The sequence below is a fragment of the Henckelia pumila genome, chromosome 2, assembly GCF_033568475.1.
Source record: "Henckelia pumila isolate YLH828 chromosome 2, ASM3356847v2, whole genome shotgun sequence".
Lineage (NCBI taxonomy): Eukaryota > Viridiplantae > Streptophyta > Magnoliopsida > Lamiales > Gesneriaceae > Henckelia > Henckelia pumila.
In genome coordinates this window covers 37647399-37666213 of record NC_133121.1, presented here as the reverse complement: position 1 = coordinate 37666213, position 18815 = coordinate 37647399, and the positions used below count along the sequence as shown (strand labels likewise).

The window sequence follows — 18815 nt, the reverse complement described above, 5'->3', positions numbered from 1 at the left end:
CGTCTTCATTGATGATATTCTTGTCTATTCTCATGGCAAATATGAGCATGCACAGCATCTGAGAATTGTTTTACAGACGTTACGAGATAAGCAGCTATATAAAAAATTGAGCAAGTGTGAATTCTGGCTTGATCGGGTAGTGTTTCTCGGTCATGTGATTTCTAGTGAAGGAATATCTGTTGATCCAAGTAAGATAGTGGCAGTGCTGAACTGGTCTCGTCCGACGACGGTTGCTGAGATTCGAAGTTTCTTGGGTCTAGCGGGTTATTACCGTCGGTTCATCGATAATTTTGCAAGTTGATCAGGCCTTTGACACAGCTTACACGAAAAGATGTTGCCTTCATATGGTCCTCGGATTGTGAGAAGTCATTTCACGAGCTGCGTAGACGTCTTACTATTGCACCTGTGTTAGCTCTACCTTCTGGATCAGGAGGTTATGTTGTCTATACTGATGCCTCTGGTCAGGGGTTAGGATTTGTTCTTACACAGCATGGACATGTTATTGCCTATGCTTCTCGACAGTTGAAGACGCATGAGAATAATTATCCAGTACATGATCTCGAGTTAGCCGCCAATGTATTTGCACTCAAGATTTGGAGGCACTATGTTTATGGCGAGAAATTTGAGATATTCACGGATCACAAGAGTTTGAAGTATTTATTCACTCAGGCGGAGTTGAATATGCGACAAGACGTTGGATGGATCTTTTGAAGGATTATGATTATGAAATAAAATATCATACAGGTTCTGCTAATCTTACTGCTGATGCCTTGAGTCGGCAGGTGAGACTTTCTGCACTTCAGACTAGTGAAATATCTCATTTGGTTCAAGAGTGCTGTTCATTGAGTTTTACACTCAAGCACAAGAAAGGAAGAAATGGAATTCATTTGTATATTATATTATCTGAGCCAACATTGTATTCTCGGATCAAAGATGCTCAGATATCTGATGTTAAGACTCAGCGTTTGGCACGTCTAGCCAATGGGGGTAATACATCTGGATTCCATTTTCAGGCATATGGTTTATTGTGCTTATCGAATCGAGTGGTTGTACCTGATGTTACAGAGCTCAGGAATGATATTCTATCTCAAGCTCACAGGAGTCGATTGTCTGTTCATCCTGAAGCATGAAAATGTATAAGGACTTGCGAACCAGATTCTGGTGGAAAGGGATGAAGCAGACTGTATATCAGTTTGTTTCAAGATGTTTGGTTTGTCAACAGGTCAAGGCTGAACACCAACGACCAGGTGGATTACTGCAGAATCTTGAGATTCCCGAATGAAAGTGGGAGCATGTGACTATGGATTTTGTCACCCACTTGCTTATGACTTCACGTCAGTGTAATGCTATCTGGGTCGTTGTTAACCGTTTGACAAAATCAGCACACTTTATTCCTTACAACCGGGAGTATTCTTATGATCGCATGGCACACTTATATATTCAGGAGATAGTGCGATTACATGAGATTCCAGTGAGCATATTTAGTGATAGAGATCCGCGATTTACCTCACGTTTTTGGGGTAGTTTTCAGCAGGCGTTGGGTACCACTCTGAGTTTGAGCACTTCATATCATCCGGAGACTGACGGGCAGTCAGAGCGAACTATTCGTACGCTGGAGGATATGCTACGTTCTTTTGTCATGGATTTTATCTTATCTTGGCAGGATCAGTTACCTTTGATCGAATTTGCCTACAATAACAGTTATCATCGTAGTATTGATATGGGACCTTTCGAGGCATTGTATGGTCGACGGTGTCGTACTCCGTTATTCTGGGATGAAGTCGGGAAATGACAAGTCGAGGGTCCTGAATTGGTGCAGCGGATTATAGACAAGGTAGATTTGATCAAGAGGAGGATAAAAGTTGCTCAAGATCGGCAAGCCAGTTACGCTAATATTCACCGCAGGCCACTTCAGTTTGAGCCTGGTGAATATGTGTTCCTACGAGTGTCACCTTTTAGGAAGGTGATGAGTTTCGGTGTGAAAGGCAAGTTGTCACCTCATTTTATTGGGCCTTTCCAGATACTGGAGAAAATTGGAGATGTTGCATATCGTTTGGCGTTACCGCCATCTCTTTCCAGTATACATAATGTTTTTCATGTGTCGTTACTTCGACAGTACATAGCTGATGAATCTCATATTATCCAGCATACTGATATTCAGCTAGAACCAAATCTATCTTTTGTTGAACGACCACTCCGTATCCTAGACAGGAAGGAGAAAATTCTTTGGAACAAGACTATACCACTTGTGATGGTACAGTGGCAGCGCCGAGGCGTTGAAGAAGCAACTTGGGAAACCGAGAGCTATATGCGGGCTGAATATCTTGAGTTGTTTGCTTTGTACTTTTGATTACCATGTAAAGATGTAATTACAGTTGTTGTAATAAAACATGGTTTGATGTTTCATATTGTTATCTTGATTTGTCTTTAGATTTTATTTCGCGGACGAAATATCTAAAGGTGGGGAGAATGTAGTAACCCAGATTTCATTTTAAGATAATAATATGTTAAACATGATTAAGGGTTGGTGATTAACCAAATTTCGGGGTTTAATCGGACTTCAGAATCAAGAATTGTATTTTCATTTTTCGAAGCCAGTTCGGATGGTCCGAAGAGAACTTCGGACGGCCCGAACTCACCAACTCGGGGGCTCCAAAGATGGCTTGTTGACTTCGAAGTTAAGGCAAGTTCGGACGATCCGAACTAAGGATCGGACGGCCCGAACTCCCTCATGCCATGCAAGCAGGATTACTCAGCCATGGATTTTGACAAGTGTCGGACGAAGAGAAGTTCGGACGATCCGAACCTGAGTTTGGAGGCTCTAAACCCGACGTGGCTTGCATGCATGCATTGAGCTGGAACGGACGATCCGAACCCCAGTTAAAAGGGCCCGAACTCGACCAGAAATTTTCCTATAAATAGGACTCATTCGATTTCAATTTGAATTACAAATTTTCGAGTTTCCTTCTCTAGTTATATAGTGTGAGTTATACACTTGAGGGCTCTATCGGTTATAATCAAGGTTCTGGAGTAACCAAGGTGTGGTTATAGTCATCCGGGACCAGCGACTCCAAAGGGCTATCTACGAACGAAGGTATGGTCCGGGAATATATTTAAGTTTTGGGAGTAATTATTAGCTTAGTTAAGGCTTATAGAACTTGTGTAGTGATACGGTGAACTTTTGAATATAAGCTTGGAACCTAGGATCTACTACACTTGAACTAGCCTAGAGGTACGTACACATTGACTGAGATTACCAGCAAGTATACATGTTTATATGTTGCATTTATTTGGCATTATTATATGGCATGATATATGATTTACCGTTTTCTATATTCATATGTCATGTGCATATACGTGTTGAGCCTATACCTTGTTATACCTGATTATAGAGCCGCTCAGCTCTATACTCGATAGTCTGTTATTGAGAGTACCACGACGGCGGGGACATGTATGTCTGACTACTCTGGTGTACTAGACGAGTGTGGTTGCACCCAGAGGTTAATCCGTGCGGTGGCAGCACTCATGTGGTGCCGGTACTGAGCATGACTTTTCAGATGACCTTTTACCAGTTATCATGTTGCATGCATTATATACATATGTTTACTCATGTTTATGTACTGGGCGTTAGCGCTCACGTCCTAGTTGTTATCTTGGACACCCTATTTCACGGGGTAGGTCGCAGGATGGACGGAGCTGGTAATTCAAGGCAGGACTAGGGAGCAGGATCCTTGAGGAGTTAATTATACAGCAGGATTCGATATAGCTGTATAATGTTTACTATTAAGTTTTTCGATATGGTTGTATCACTACAGTATTAAGCATGGATATATTTTACTAAGTTGATATGTAATTTATGGATTATGTTTCCGCACGTTTTACTCTGTTAAGTATTTTGCTGTATTAAGTTTAATGCATGCTATTAGTTGCCAGTTAGTAGGTGATTCCATGCAGGGTCACTACAATCTCAATTAGGGTAACTGAGTACTTGTTCTAAGTTTTAACCAGATCATTTAACTTCTTGTTCTCGATGTCCAGATGTCCAGCTTACGGTTTTCAACATGTACCTTTTCATTTGCAGTTTTCATCTTTGCAATCTCTGCTTGAAGACTCAGCTTTTCACTCCATTCAGTTTTATTGTGTATCAGATCATTTTTCTTACCTTTGGCTTTCTCAAATGTCAAGGAAAGTATCTGATACTCGTTTACCATTTCATGTAATGCATTAATCAAGTCATTTATGTAAATTCAGTTGAATTGAAATCAAATACATGTTCATAGATTCCAGTTCTTCATCTTTTGCCACCAAACATTTGATTTTCTCATTGTCACTAGAACATCATGAAATCTCTGATTCAGAAGATTCACTGTCTGAATCCGCCCATTCAGACTTGCTATCTTTAGCAATCCACATATGAGATATGATAATCAAAATAAATCTTATCAAATCTAAATATATGAAAATAAATATCTCACTGATCAACTCTAGAATATTTTAAAACTTTAAATCGTTAATAATGTCAAGTCCCAAAATATAGATCAAAGTATTCAAAGTATTTTATCTAGCTATCTTAATATTTATAGTCCAACAATATCAAAACATAGAATATCAACACACCAAAATAATCAAAACAAGCCAATCTTAATAATATTAAAATACGCTTAACAAAAAATATTACATGAATGACCTATTTATTGGTACAAGAAATTTTCGGATATGGTAACTATGATATTATAAGGAATTGATATTATCTTGTTCATTACCCACTTTCAAAGATTTGGTTATGCTTTTGTTTGCCAAAGTGCATAAATTCGAGATATGAACACAATAGAAAATGATCTCGTAGGAAAAATACATAACGATGATCTAAAACAGTATAACAATAGTATAAATGAGAAACAAAAAAAACTGTAAACCAAAACGAGGCATGTAGCAAAGTGCAATTTTCATAAAAAAATATTTGTCCCCTCCACCACGTGCTTAAGGATCAAAACATACGGACATCTATTTTCCAGGATACAACGGTTGAACCAGTAGCAAATTGAACACATATTCACTACTTTGGTGAACTCAAATTATATCTTCACTTTATCATCAAAACTTAAAGGAGATCAAATGAGAATCCAGGTATATGAAATGTAAGAGAATATTTGAGTGAGATCTTGAGTGTGTTTGTAACAACTATATAGATTGAGAAAATGGACACACTATTTATAACTACAAAATGCACTCCAATAGTCATACAAAAATAATTAACTCAATTAATCTTGCAATTAATTCAGGAATGTGAAGAGCCAAAAGTATCAAATTAACTCAAGAATGTAGAAAGCCAAAAAAGCACTCCCACATTCATGAGCCATAATTTTTATTCAAACTATAATTTTAATTCATATTTCCAATAGATTTTCTCCGATCACCCAAATCTTTGACATCCATAAAATAGGGGCGGGATCGGGTAGGGACCCATCATGTAACCCCTCTTCTCAATATTTCTTGTCCTAATAAGAATCAAGAACCCTTTTTTTTTCCCGATCTCGTATCCAAAACATGTCAGGATCCCAAATCTTTGAGATCCTGTCGGATAAAGAGATAATATCCCGATAAGTTTTTCCATATTCAAAATTTTGTCACAAATTTTTTTTTTATTTTTTAGAAATATTATTTAGAAATTTATATGTCTAAATAAAAATAAATATTCAATAACATATAATAATATTAAAACATTAGAGATTATGCTCCGGGATTTTTTCAGAATACTAAAAAAATTGTTACTATTTTTTAATAATTTTTTAAAAAAATTATTTAGAAATTTATATTTCTAAATAAAACAGAACATTCAACTAGAAACATATAAGTGCATAACAAGATCACTGTACATGTTCATTATTAAATTTAATGATCATAACATTCTAAGTATTGTACGCAATAAATAAGATTAGAAAATTTGTTCACGAAATGTGTTGTTCATGCACAACAAAATTTCACATCAAAAGTTGTAATTAACATATGAAAAATCCCGTATTTTCACATTTTTATCGAAGAGAAGAACATCAATTATGCACTGGATTATTATTATTATTGATAAAATTCTCGGTATTCAAATTACATTCAAATTATGAGTTAACAAAAAAAATTTGTTAAATAGATGAAGGGCAAATTGCATCTCTTATTTTGCATATTTATTATAATTAAAAAATTATAAATATGAATTAATCAAATTATTAATAATTTCTAAGAAAATATTAAAAAAATAAAATTTTATTTTGTGATTCTAGCATTCGATCATTTCAATCATACATAATTATGAGAAATATGTCCACAATTAATTTTGGTATAGGCTGAAGCCCAATAAACATGTATCCCAATATATTAATAAAATTATTGATAAAATTTATTAAAAATATTACTTCGGGTCAGGTCGAGAAGAGGATTCATTCTCGATCCCTCTCTTGATATTAATCGGGACGGAAAAATCCCGACGATTCGGGTCGGGAATTTTTCGGGATAGATGAGATTCAGGAAGGGTCGGGATTTTCATAAATTTTTCCAGCCCTAAGAATATTGTAAGGAGTACATAAGTTTTATTTATTTATTTATTTATTTAGTTTTTTTATGAGAAAAATTGTAACGTTTATTCATGAACAACGATGTCTCTCGTTACAAGATTAACCAGCCAAGACCGAAAACTCTCAGACACCCAAATAAAAGGTGCAGGGGGAGAATAAGTAAACTTCTCTATCGAGTGGGCTACCACATCAGCCGTCCTTCTGTGACGTCCCCTAACGAGACGTAACTGAAACTCACATGCTCTTTAAAAAATAAAATATGCGGAAATAAAAAATTTCTTTTAAACATGACAGGAATCATGCAAGCATGCATTCAAAAATATTCACGTGTCAAATAAATTAAACTTGTTTCAAACACACTAAAAAAGAAACATTGTTCCAAATCATGAAACTATTCGCAAGACGGTCCCCCACGGCCTTTGCATGCAACCTCTCGTTTCCTCGATCACTCCGTGTCTTGTCCCAACTCAGGCTCATGAACTAAGTCTTTCTCACCTGCACCATTCAAGCATACTAATTCGAAAGACTCAACAAGTACAATGGAAAAATATAATGTACATGGTAAAACTCTTAAAAAATGTTTGGACATTCATGCATAATAAATAGCTTCATTATTTTATTTATGGGGTGATGTAAAATGTGTAAATGTGGCAACCATTAGAGCCTTTAGGGTCCCGTAATCATGGTCATTGTACAACAAGCATATAATGATACAACCCAACCAGCCTTGTATCAATATGCGTATCGTCTCGGCCTTGTGCCGCTTAACTTTCATTCTTTTGAAAATCTGCACAACCAACACCACACATTAAACTTAAATTTTTTCTAACTCTCCATTCCTAGGCTAATATCGACTCCTTCGGTCTCCGGAATTAATCCATACCTGGAAAACATTAAAACTAACATGAAAACATCAAATATCATATTCTAAATAATTAAACATAAAATTCTCTCATGCTATTTAAAATTTTCTCTCATGAGTAAGTTATGTGGATTTTGGACCTTACAACTCCTAACATGAAAAATGGAAATTATATATGGTATAGAGGTCAAACAATTAATCTCTGACGCACATAAACTTGCATAACTTAGTTCTTCAGTGGCTCCGTGACTGTTTGCACTGTCAATAATTTTCTAACAAAGCGAAGGCACTTACGGTATCAACTCGAACATCTCTAGACTCGTTGTTGTGTATCGCCCGACATCTTATTCCCCAAATCATCCAAGTCTCGCAAATAAATTCTTCTAACTCATCCCTATTTGTATTCTCCAATAACCACCAGCACATTTCTTGCACTTTCTTATATCTATATTGTTTCAATATCCTCCAAAGATCATTGTTCTTCCAATAGTTCCGCAATGCATATCAGTAGAATAATGCATGATAGCTGGTATCCTAAGAAATGTGACAAAGTAGACACCACAAGACCACCGGAACATGGTTTTTTTGCAAGATTTATCCATGTCGGAATGATATTATGGAAATCCTGCCACCATAAAATACGTATTGTTGGCAGAGTTGATAGTTTCCAGAAAGAGGCCCACCAATGCTGTAGCATATCAATATTCGACTCGTTTTTCGGGGGAGTGCATGCCAATTCCACTACGATATCCACTCATTACCGAGAACTGACCTTTAGGTTCATATTTCAAAAATTTCTGATATTACTTGATTCATTGCTTGACAGAGGAAGATTTAGAATATCCTGTGCAATATATGACAGAAAGGCATTTTGGATAAGAGGCTCATTCCATTGTCGATTGACGATTAAAGTGTAGTGACCCTGCATGGAATCACCTACTAACTGGAAACTAATAGCATGCATTAAACTTAATAAAGCAATAATTCTTAACAGAGTAAAACATGCGAAAACATAATCCATAATTTAAATATCAGCTTAGTAAAACAAGTCCAGGCTTAATACTGTAGTGATACAACCATATCGAAAAACTTAAAGTGAACTGTCTAAAAGATTTATACAGCTAAACAAATCCTGCTGTATAAAATCCCCTGAAAAGCTCCGGCTCTCCTAGTCCTGCCTCAAACTACCGGCTCCGTCCATCCTGCGACCTGCCCCGTGGAATAGGGTGTCCAAGATAACAACTAGGACGTGAGCGCTAACGCTCAGTACATAAATATTCGTACACGTATATATATATGATGCATGCAACATGATGACTGGTAAAGGGTCATCTGAAAAGTCGTGCTCAGTACTGGCGCCACATGAGTGCTGCCACCGCGCGGATCAACCTCTGGGTGCAACCACACTCGTCTAGTACACCAGAGTAGTCAGACATACATGTCCCCGCCGTCGCGGTACTCTCAGTGACAGACTATCGAGTATAGAGCTGAGCGGCTCTATAATCAGGTATAACAAGGTATAGGCTCAACGTATATGTGCACATGATATATGAATATAGAAAGCGATAAAACATACATCATGCCACATAATAATGCCAAATAAATGCAACATATAAACATGTATACTCGCTGACAATCTCAGTCAATGTGTACGTACCTCTAGGCTAGTTTAAGTCTAGTAGGATCCTAGGTTCCAAGCCTATATTCAAAAGTTCACCGTATCACTACACAAGTTTTATAAGCCTTAACTAAGCTAATAAGTACTCCCAAAACTTAAATAGATTCCCGGACCATACCTTCGTCCATAGTAAGCCCTTTGGAGTCGCTAGTCCCGGATGACTATAACTACACCTTGGTTATTTCAGAACCTCTATAATAACCGATAGGGCCCTCAAGTGTATATCTCACACTATATAACTAAAGCAGGAAACTCGGGAATTCGTAATTCAAAATGAACTCCGGAGACCCCTATTTATAGGCCAAGACCCGGCCTAGGTTCGGATCCTCCGAACTCGAGTTCGGATCGTCCGATCCAACTCACTGCCTGCATGCAAGACACGTCGAGTTCGGACCGTCCGATTGTCACTTCGGGCCGTCCGAAGTGTCCTAAATCCGACACTTGTCAAAATTCATGGCTGAGTAATCCTGCCTACTTGGCACAGGAGGAGTTCGGGCCGTCCGATCCTGGTTCGGACCATTCGAACGTCCCTTAACTCCGAAGTTAACAAGTCCATCTTCGGAGCTCCCGGACTGCTCAGTTCGGATCGTCCGAAGTCCTCTTCGGACCGTCCGAATTGGCTCAAATATTGAAAGTCCAATTCTTCGGTCTGAAGTCCGATTAAGCCTCGGATTGGTTAATTACTAACCCTTAATCATGTTTAACATATTATTATCTTAAAATGGAATCTGGGTTACTACATAAAGAACTTATTTCGGTGCCCTCTGGAAGTTGAACGCTACATGGCATAAGTTTTGAGTTCATCGAAGGTTTCCATTTACCATGGAAGTTATCCATTAATTTACCATCACCAATTGTCCAAACCAAACCCGTCTCAAGAATGTCTCTGCCCCAAACCATGGACCGCCAAATATATGATGGATTAAAGCCAAGTTTTGCTTGCATGACATCCGAGTGTTTGAAGTAGCGGGCTTTGAGAACTTATGCTACTAGGGATGTAGGTTTTCTTATGATTCTCCACATCTGCTTGGCCAATAGACTTTATTGAACATTCTAGATTTCAAAAACCCAGGCCCCCTAGAATTTTGGGCTGGCAAAAAAGGTCTCATGTCTTTCAGTGAAATTTCTTTTTTCACCATCAATCCCCACCAAAAATTAGCATACTCCTGCTCAATGGATGCACAAGTAGCCTTGTGAATACAAAAGAACGACATCGTATATGTGGAGATAGCATGTAACAATGATTTTATCAACACTTCCTTCCCACCAACCAAAAAAATCTTACTGCCCCTAATGCGATCATGGATGGTTCGCATGCTGATCAAGTGGCTAAGGATCCGTTGGAGATACCACAAGGACCAGTTACGAGAGGCCGAGCTCAGAAGTTTAAGGAAGCACTTCAATCTTTGATGTTGAAGTCACAAGAGGGCGTTGGATTTCTTGATAATAAATTTGGAGGATGTTATAATCTTATTGAGGTCAAAGGAGGTCAAGAAAAGTGAAGAAATTGAAGACCAAGCTCGAAGCTACGGCGCGCCCGTGCCTGGAGTCCGCGCACCCGTGCCTTTGATTAGCGAGCCAACAGCGCGCCCGCGCCTTCTAATTGCGCGCCCGTGCGTCCGGATGACAAATTGACAAAGTTTTTGCGAACTCTCGGCACGCCCGCGCCGTGTTTTGCGCAACTTCGGGACATATTTTACACGCACCAAAGGTGTTTGTGTGTGTGTTCGGGATTTTTAATATTTTGGCTTTATTTTTTTATTTTAGGTCTTTTATTCCTACTAGGAAACTTTAGGAGATATCTTTGATATCTTTTTGATTTATTTTGCATTATCTTTCAATATTTTGGGTTGTAATATAAATACTACAACATTCATTATTTTTTGATATAGAATTATAATTTCAGATTATTGATTATTCAATACAAAAATTCTCTCTAGAATTTTATCAAAGCTTTTGTTTTACCCAAAATCAAACTTATCAAAGTTTCATAGCTTTGTGGCATTTGTCAGTCGATTTTTGATTGGGTTGTCAAATACAGGTTCCTTTGAAGGTCGAATTGAATTATTGATTGTTTTCTATCGTGATTCTCTGTTGCTAGTTACGGGTTCAACTAGAGGTGGAGATCCAAATCTGTTACTTGTTTCAAAGTCGGGACAAAAATCTTTGAATTCTTTTGTTATCGAATTGAGGTGCGATTCATTGTAATCGTGTTGTCTTTCATACATAAGATTCATATCAGTTGGTATCAAGAGCCAAGGTTTTGAATCAAGTAAGTATCATATATTTTCGTTCTTCGTGTTCTTCGTGTTCGTCGCTCTTCATCTTCATTCTTCATCTGAGTCTATTTTATTTCAAATTTCTAAATCGTTTCTGTGTCAATTTTGTTGCCCAAGTTTTCGTGTCTTGTGCTACAAGTTATCTCAAAAAAAAAGAGAAAATTCAAAAATTTCGGTCAAAAAAAAATTAAGGGCCGAAAGCTAAATAATAATAATAATAATAATAGAAGAAGCAAGATAACTTGTGGACAATTTTTGTTCTTGTTCATCCTTGGGTGCAAGTCAAAATTCGAGCATCCATAAATTTCTTATTCTTGTTTTTGTCAAACTTCGAGAGTTGATCTTCAAGCATCTAAAAGTTGTGAACTTGAGAGTTTGATTCACTTTTACACAAAGCAAAAGCCTACACAAATTTTGAGTGGAAAGAAAAAGAGTGTTTGAGTGATTCGTTTGGAGTGAACTGTGAGAACTTGTGTGAGAAAGTTTATTACTAACAATTTTCTTGCAGGTACCATGAATCCTAATAAAGATGCTAGTGAGAGTGTGAACCAAGGAATTTCCAAGGTTCAGATGGAGGCGTTGATGGGGCAGTTGACTAGGGTGATGAGGTCGGAGTTGGAGCCTCTTCATGAGCGGATGAATAAATTGGAGGAGAGTAGTGGTAGTGAAAAAAAAAATAAAGATAGGAAGGGGAATGATTTTGAAGGTGATGAGGAGAGTTTTGATGAGAATTGGGATGAGGAGAGAAGAGTACATGGGGATAGACATAGGCGAGAAGCGGTACGGGGAAAATATATGGAGGGCAGTAAGGAGGATGGGAATATTAGTAGTATTAAGATGAAAATTCCAGCGTTTCATGGGAAATCTGACCCGGAGGCGTATTTGGAATGGGAGAAGCGTGTGGAGTTTGTGTTTGATTGTCATCACTATTCTGACCTTAAGAAAGTGAGGTTGGCAGTGGTTGAGTTTGTAGACTATGCGTTAATCTGGTGGGATCAATTAGTGAACACTAGAAGGAGGTGTGGAGAGCCACCTATTGAGATGTGGGAGGAGATGAAGCATGTCATGAAGAAGCGGTTTGTGCCTAACTATTATTATCGTGATATGTACAGGCGTTTACAAACTCTGAAGCAAGGTCCAAGAAGCGTGGAGGATTACTACAAGGAATTGGAGACCACGATGATCCGGACCAACATTGAGGAGGATAATGAAGCTACGATGGCCAGATTTTTGTGCGGTTTGAATAGAGAAATCCACGATCAAGTGGAGCTTCGCCACTGTTTTGATTTGGATGAGATGGTGCAGACGGCCATAAAGGTGGAGCAGCAGCTCAAGAGGAGACGAGCTGTTCGATTTTCTACAGGTGGAGGATCGTCGACTTCTTGCCGTCCAAACATTGCAAAAAGGAAGGACAACAAGCCGGTGTCCAAACCAAAATTTGACCCCAAATCGGAGGCACCAAAACAAGTGAGTAAAGGTACAACTGAAACTACTAACACTCGTTCTAGAGATATTAAATCCTTTAGATGTCAAGGTGTTGGTCATATTGTCAGTCAGTGTCCTAATAAAAAAATTATGATTATGAATGCTGGTGGTGAGATTGAGTCGGAGAGTGAGGAGGAAAATTATGATGGTATGCCTACGTTGGTGGATCCCGATGAATAGGGATATGATGCGGTGGTCGGAGAATTATTAGTGACTAGGAAAGTGTTGAATGTACAACAAAAGGAGGAGAAAGAAACTCAAAGGGAAAATTTATTCCATACTAGGTGCTTTGTGAATAACAAAGTGTGTAGTGTTATTATTGATAGTGGGAGTTGCACTAATGTAGCGAGTTATGAGCTGGTGGAAAAGTTGAGTTTGCATGTTATAAAGCATCCTAAACCTTATAAATTGCAGTGGTTTAATGATAGCTCGGAGGTGAGAGTGCATAAGCGGGTGGTAGTACCGTTTTCCATTGGTAAGTATGTAGATGAAGTGTTGTGTGATGTAGTTCCTATGCAAGCTTGTCATATTTTGTTGGGTAGGCCGTGGCAATTTGATAGGAAGGTGATACATAACTGCTTTAAAAATCGTTATTCTTTTACCTTGAAAAAGAATCCTATTGTATTGTTACCTATGACTCCAAAGCAAGTGTTGGAGGACCATTTGAAAAAGAAAAAAAAAGAAGAGGCCGAAAAAAGAGTGAACAAAAAAGTGAGATGGCCTTAGAAAAAAAGATTGAGAGAAAAAAAGATGAAAAAAAAATTGAGAGGAAAGAGGCCGATAAAAAAATATGTATGACCCAAAAGAGTGAGTTGCGAGAGATTTTACATGTGCATACTCCACTTGTGTTGATTTTCTATAAGGAGATTCTCCTTAACACAAGTGATATAGCCGAAAATCTTCCGAGCAATGTTGTTTCTCTTTTACAGGAATTTGAAGATTTATTTCCGGAGGATTTGCTTCAAGGATTACCACCTTTGAGGGGGATTGAACATCAAATTGATCTTGTGCCCAGAAGTGCATTGCCAAATCGTCCAGCTTATAGGATTAACCCGGAGGAAACAAAAGAGCTACAAAGGCAGGTAAGTGAACTTCTCGATAAGGGATTTGTGCCTGAGTCTATGTCTCCTTGTGCAGTGCCTGTTTTGTTGGTTCCTAAGAAAGACGGTTCATGGATAATGTGTGTGGATTGTAGAGCCATTAATAACATTACCATCAAGTATAGGCATCATATTCCTAGACTAGATGATATGTTGGATGAGTTGCATGGTTCTAGCGTTTTTAGTAAAATTGATTTAAAATGTGGTTACCATCAAATTAGGATGAGAGAAGGTGATGAGTGGAAAACTGCTTTTAAAACCAAATATGACTTGTATGAGTGGTTGGTTATGCCCTTTGGATTAACTAATGCACCTAGCACTTTTATGAGATTGATGAATCATGTATTGCGTGCTTATATTGGAAAATTTGTTGTGGTATATTTTGATGATATCTTGGTATGTAGCAAAAATTTGGATGAGCATGTCGAACACTTGAGAATTGTGCTAATCACACTAAAAGCTGAAAATTTGTATGCCAACTTGAAAAAGTGTGTGTTTTGTACAAAAGAACTTGTGTTTCTTGACTTTGTTGTGAGTTCCCAAGGTGTCAGAGTTGATGAGGACAAGGTAAGTGCAATTCGAGATTGGCCAACGCCTACTTCTATTGGTCAAGTTTGAAGTTTTCATGGTCTTGCAAGTTTCTATAGGAGATTTGTGAAAGATTTCAGCACTTTGGCGGCTCCTATGACTGTGGTGATCAAGAAAAACGTTTCATTCCATTGGCGCGAGGAGCAAGAAAAACGTTTAATTAATGCTCCTTTGCTTGTTTTACCTGATTTTTCTAATACCTTTGAAATTGAATGTGATGCATCAGGTGTAGGGATTGGAGGTGTTTTGATGCAAGGTGGACAGCCAGTTGCATACTTCAATGAAAAACTAAGTGGAGCAGCGTTGAATTATCCTACCTACGACAAGGAATTTTATGTCTTGGTTCGTGTGCTTGAGACGTGGCAGCACTATTTGAGGCCAAAAAAATTTGTGATTCATACAGATCATGAGTCTTTGAAGCATCTCAAAGGACAACAAAAGTTGAACAAGAGACATGCCAAGTGGGTGGCGTTTATAGAGACTTTTCCCTACATTATCAAGTACAAGCAAGAGAAGGAAAACGTGGTAGCGGATGCTCTATCACGAAGGTATGTGTTTTTATCTACTATAGATTCTAAATTCTTAGGGTTTGAGTATGTGAAGGAGTTATATACTAGTGATCTCGATTTTGGTAAGATATATGCGTTATGTTTACATGGTCCAAAAGATAAATTCTTCATGCATGATGGGTATTTGTTTAAGGAGGATAAGTTGTGTGTTCCTAAGTCGTCTATTCGTGAATTACTTGTTAAGAAATCACATGGGGGTGGTTTAATGGGACATTTTGGTGTGGTTAAAACTTATGAAACTTTGCATGAACATTTTTATTGGCCACATATGAAGCATGGTGTTGAGAAAATTTGCGAAAGATGTGTGACTTGTAGGAAAGCAAAGTCTAGACAACAACCACATGGTTTGTATACTCCAATTCCTATTCCTAGTGAACCGTGGGTAGATATCTCTATGGACTTTGTTTTAGGACTACCGAGATCTAAGAAGGGGAGGGATTCAATTTTTGTTGTGGTTGATAGATTTTCTAAGATGGTTCATTTTATTGTGTGTCATAAATCTGATGATGCATCTCATGTTGCAGACTTGTTCTTTAATGAAATTGTTAGATTGCATGGCATGCCTAGGAGTATTGTGTCTGATAGAGATACTTGTTTCTTGAGCTACTTTTGGAAAACATTGTAGTGCAAACTTGGTACTAAATTACTGTTTTCGACTACATGTCATCCTCAAACGGATGGTCAAACTGAGGTTATTAATAGGACGTTAGAAACTTTGTTGCGTACTATAATTAAGAAGAATTTGAAAAGTTGGGAAGAATGTTTGCCATTTGTTGAGTTTGCATATAATCGTAGTGTGCATTCTACCATTTGAAATTGTGTATGGTTTTAATCCTTTAACCCCGTTGGATTTAATGTCTTTGCCTATGAGTGAAAGGGTTAATTTGGATGGAAAGAAAAAGGCTGAATTTGTGCAAAATTTGCATGAGAAGGTGAAAGCGAACATCGAGAAAAAGAACTTGCAATACACAAAGCAAGCAAACAAAGGTAAAAAGAAGGTTGTATTTCAAACCCGGTGATTGGGTTTGGTTGCATTTGCGGAAGGAGCGTTTTCCGGAGAAGCGACATTTTAAGTTGTTACCAAGAGGCGATGACCCTTTTCAAGTCATGGAAAGGATCAATGACAATGCTTACAAATTAGATTTGCTAGGTGAGTATAATGTCAGTGCTACTTTTAAGGTTTCTGATTTATCTCCGTTTGATGTAGGTGATGATCAAGATTTGAGGACAAATCCTTTTCAAGAAGGGGAGGATGATGCGATCATGGATGGTTTGCATGCTGATCAAGTGGCTAAGGATCCGTTGGAGATACCACAAGGACCAGTTACGAGAGGCCGAACTCAGAAGTTTAAGGAAGCACTTCAATCTTTGATGTTAAAGTCACAAGAGAGCAATGGATTTCTTGATATTCAATTTGGAGTATGTTATAATCTTATTGAGGTCAAAGGAGGTCAAGAAAGTGAAAAAATTGAAGACCAAGCTCGAAGCTACGGCGCCCCCGTGCCAAGAGTCCGCGCGCCCACGCCTTTGATTAGCGAGCCAACAGCGCGCCAGCGCATCCGGATGCCAAATTGACGAAGTTTTTGCGAACTCTCGGCGCGCACGCGCCGTGTTCTGTGCAACTTCGGCGCGCCCGCGCCTTTCCCTAGCGCGCCCGCCCCGACGTATTTTACATGCACCGAAGGTGTTTGTGTGTGTGTTTGGGATTTTTAATATTTTGGCTTTATTTTTTTATTTTAGGTCTTTTATTCCTACTAGGAAACTTTAGGAGATATCTTTGATATCTTTTTGATTTAGTTTGCATTATCTTTCAATATTTTGGGTTGTAATATAAATACTACAACATTCATTATTTTTTGATATAGAATTATAATTTCAGATTATTGATTATTCAATACAAAAATTCTCTCTAGAATTTTATCAAAGCTTTTGTTTTACCAAAAATCAAACTTATCAAAGTTTCATAACTTTGTGGCGTTTGTCAGTCGATTTTGATTGGGTTGTTATAGACAGGTTCCTTTGAAGGTCTAATTGAATTATTGATTATTTTCTATCGTGATTCTCTGTTGCTAGTTACGGGTTCAACTAGAGGTGGAGATCCAAATCTGTTACTTGTTTCAAAGTCGGGACAAAAATCTTTGAATTTTTTTGTTATCGAATTGAGGTGTGATTCGTTGTAATCGTGTTGTCTTTCATACATAAGATTCATATCAGCCCCAGCCCTTGATCTTGCGAACCACCCTCTCCAATAGATAACCGAATTGGACCCTTTTGCTACTAAGAGAAAAAGTAGGCAAACCAAGATACACGTCATGACCTTGGACCACTGGAATCATTAATGTTGTTTTTATCCAATCCACCAAGGCAAGTGAAGTATTCAGAGAGAAAGACAGGACTGATTTTTCGAAATTTATCAACTGCCCCAAAGCCAATTCATAAGCTTTAAGGCATTCTTTCACACTAGTGCAATCTTCCACTGAAGCCCGAAAAAAGATGAGGCTGTCATCCGCGAATAACAGATACGACAGCATGGGGAAAGTAGATGCAATTTTAACTCCCATTAGATTACTTCGAGCAACATATGATGATAGAATCTCCGAAAGTCCTTGCACACAGATATCAAGGTATGGCGATAGAGGGTCCCCTTACGTATTACTTGTCCCGGATTAAAACTGCCGGCAACGGTATTATTTAGGGAAAATGAGTAACTAACCGTTGAAATACATCGCATCACTCGTTGAATCCACGACCAATTTTTGTTGTTGTTATTATTATTATTATTATTATTATTATTATTATTATTATTTTATCTTATTATCTCTTACTATCTCTTACTATTTAATAAAGCAAGACGAGGTGATAATAACCATATTTGATATTTTTATATGATTTGCCAAATAAATCCTTCATATCAACAATAAAAAAAGAATATCTTCTATGAGTTATTGTGTAAATTTGAAGGCCCTTCCAACTCCAATACACTAACACGCGTTCTACCACAATCCTTCAAAACTGCTAATTCGTTTTTGTACATGCATTTCAGTAAGAAGCCCCTTTGACATCTCTTCATCTGCAAATAATTCTCGATGTGAAAACACAGAGTCGGGGGGCTGATCTTTGAATAGGAAAAAGAGCGGATCTGCAGGGTCCCAAATGAATTGGCTTATTCGAAAAAGGCCTTGTTCTTTGGAAGATCTATCTCGTGTCTGGTACTGCATGGTTCCACTTATCATGCTTGCATATCCATCATTTGAGTCTCCAACAATTATTCCAATAATTACATATCCGATTTGACCTATGGACGAATATGCAAGCATACGTTTCATGCTTGTTTGAGTAATAGCAATGATATTTCCCAATATCATGCTAAGAATAGCTAGGATTTCCAGAAGAAGATGCCATTCGTTGTCACTAGTTATTATTATTATACCATCTCTTCTATATTGTTAAGTTTGAGGCGACCATAATAACTAATTTTGATAAGTTATGTCATACCATTTTTTGTCTCCAAAATACCCTTACCAACTTTTATAATTCTGTTTAATAAAATAAATAATCAAAAATTAATTAAAAAAACATAAAATTAAATATAAAATTACTCAATTCTTATTATATTTCATATAAAAGTTTGTTATACACGATAAAAATTTAATTTATATGCACGCATATGTGCATATATTTACTAATT

General features: G+C 37.6%; 1 protein-coding gene across 1 annotated transcript; it reads right to left on the bottom strand.

Moving 5' to 3' along the window:
- Window positions 1-17337: 17337 nt before the first annotated feature.
- LOC140877506 (uncharacterized) lies at window positions 17338-17688 on the bottom strand. The gene has a single exon (XM_073281045.1). It carries the CDS (start codon window positions 17686-17688, stop codon window positions 17338-17340), a length of 351 nt encoding a protein of 116 aa, XP_073137146.1.
- Between the last annotated feature and the right edge of the window lie 1127 nt (window positions 17689-18815).

Coding starts and splice junctions, on each gene's coding strand:
- LOC140877506 (XM_073281045.1), bottom strand. CDS start 17,688: ATGGGAGTTAAAATTGCATCTACTTTCCCCATGCTGTCGTATCTGTTA.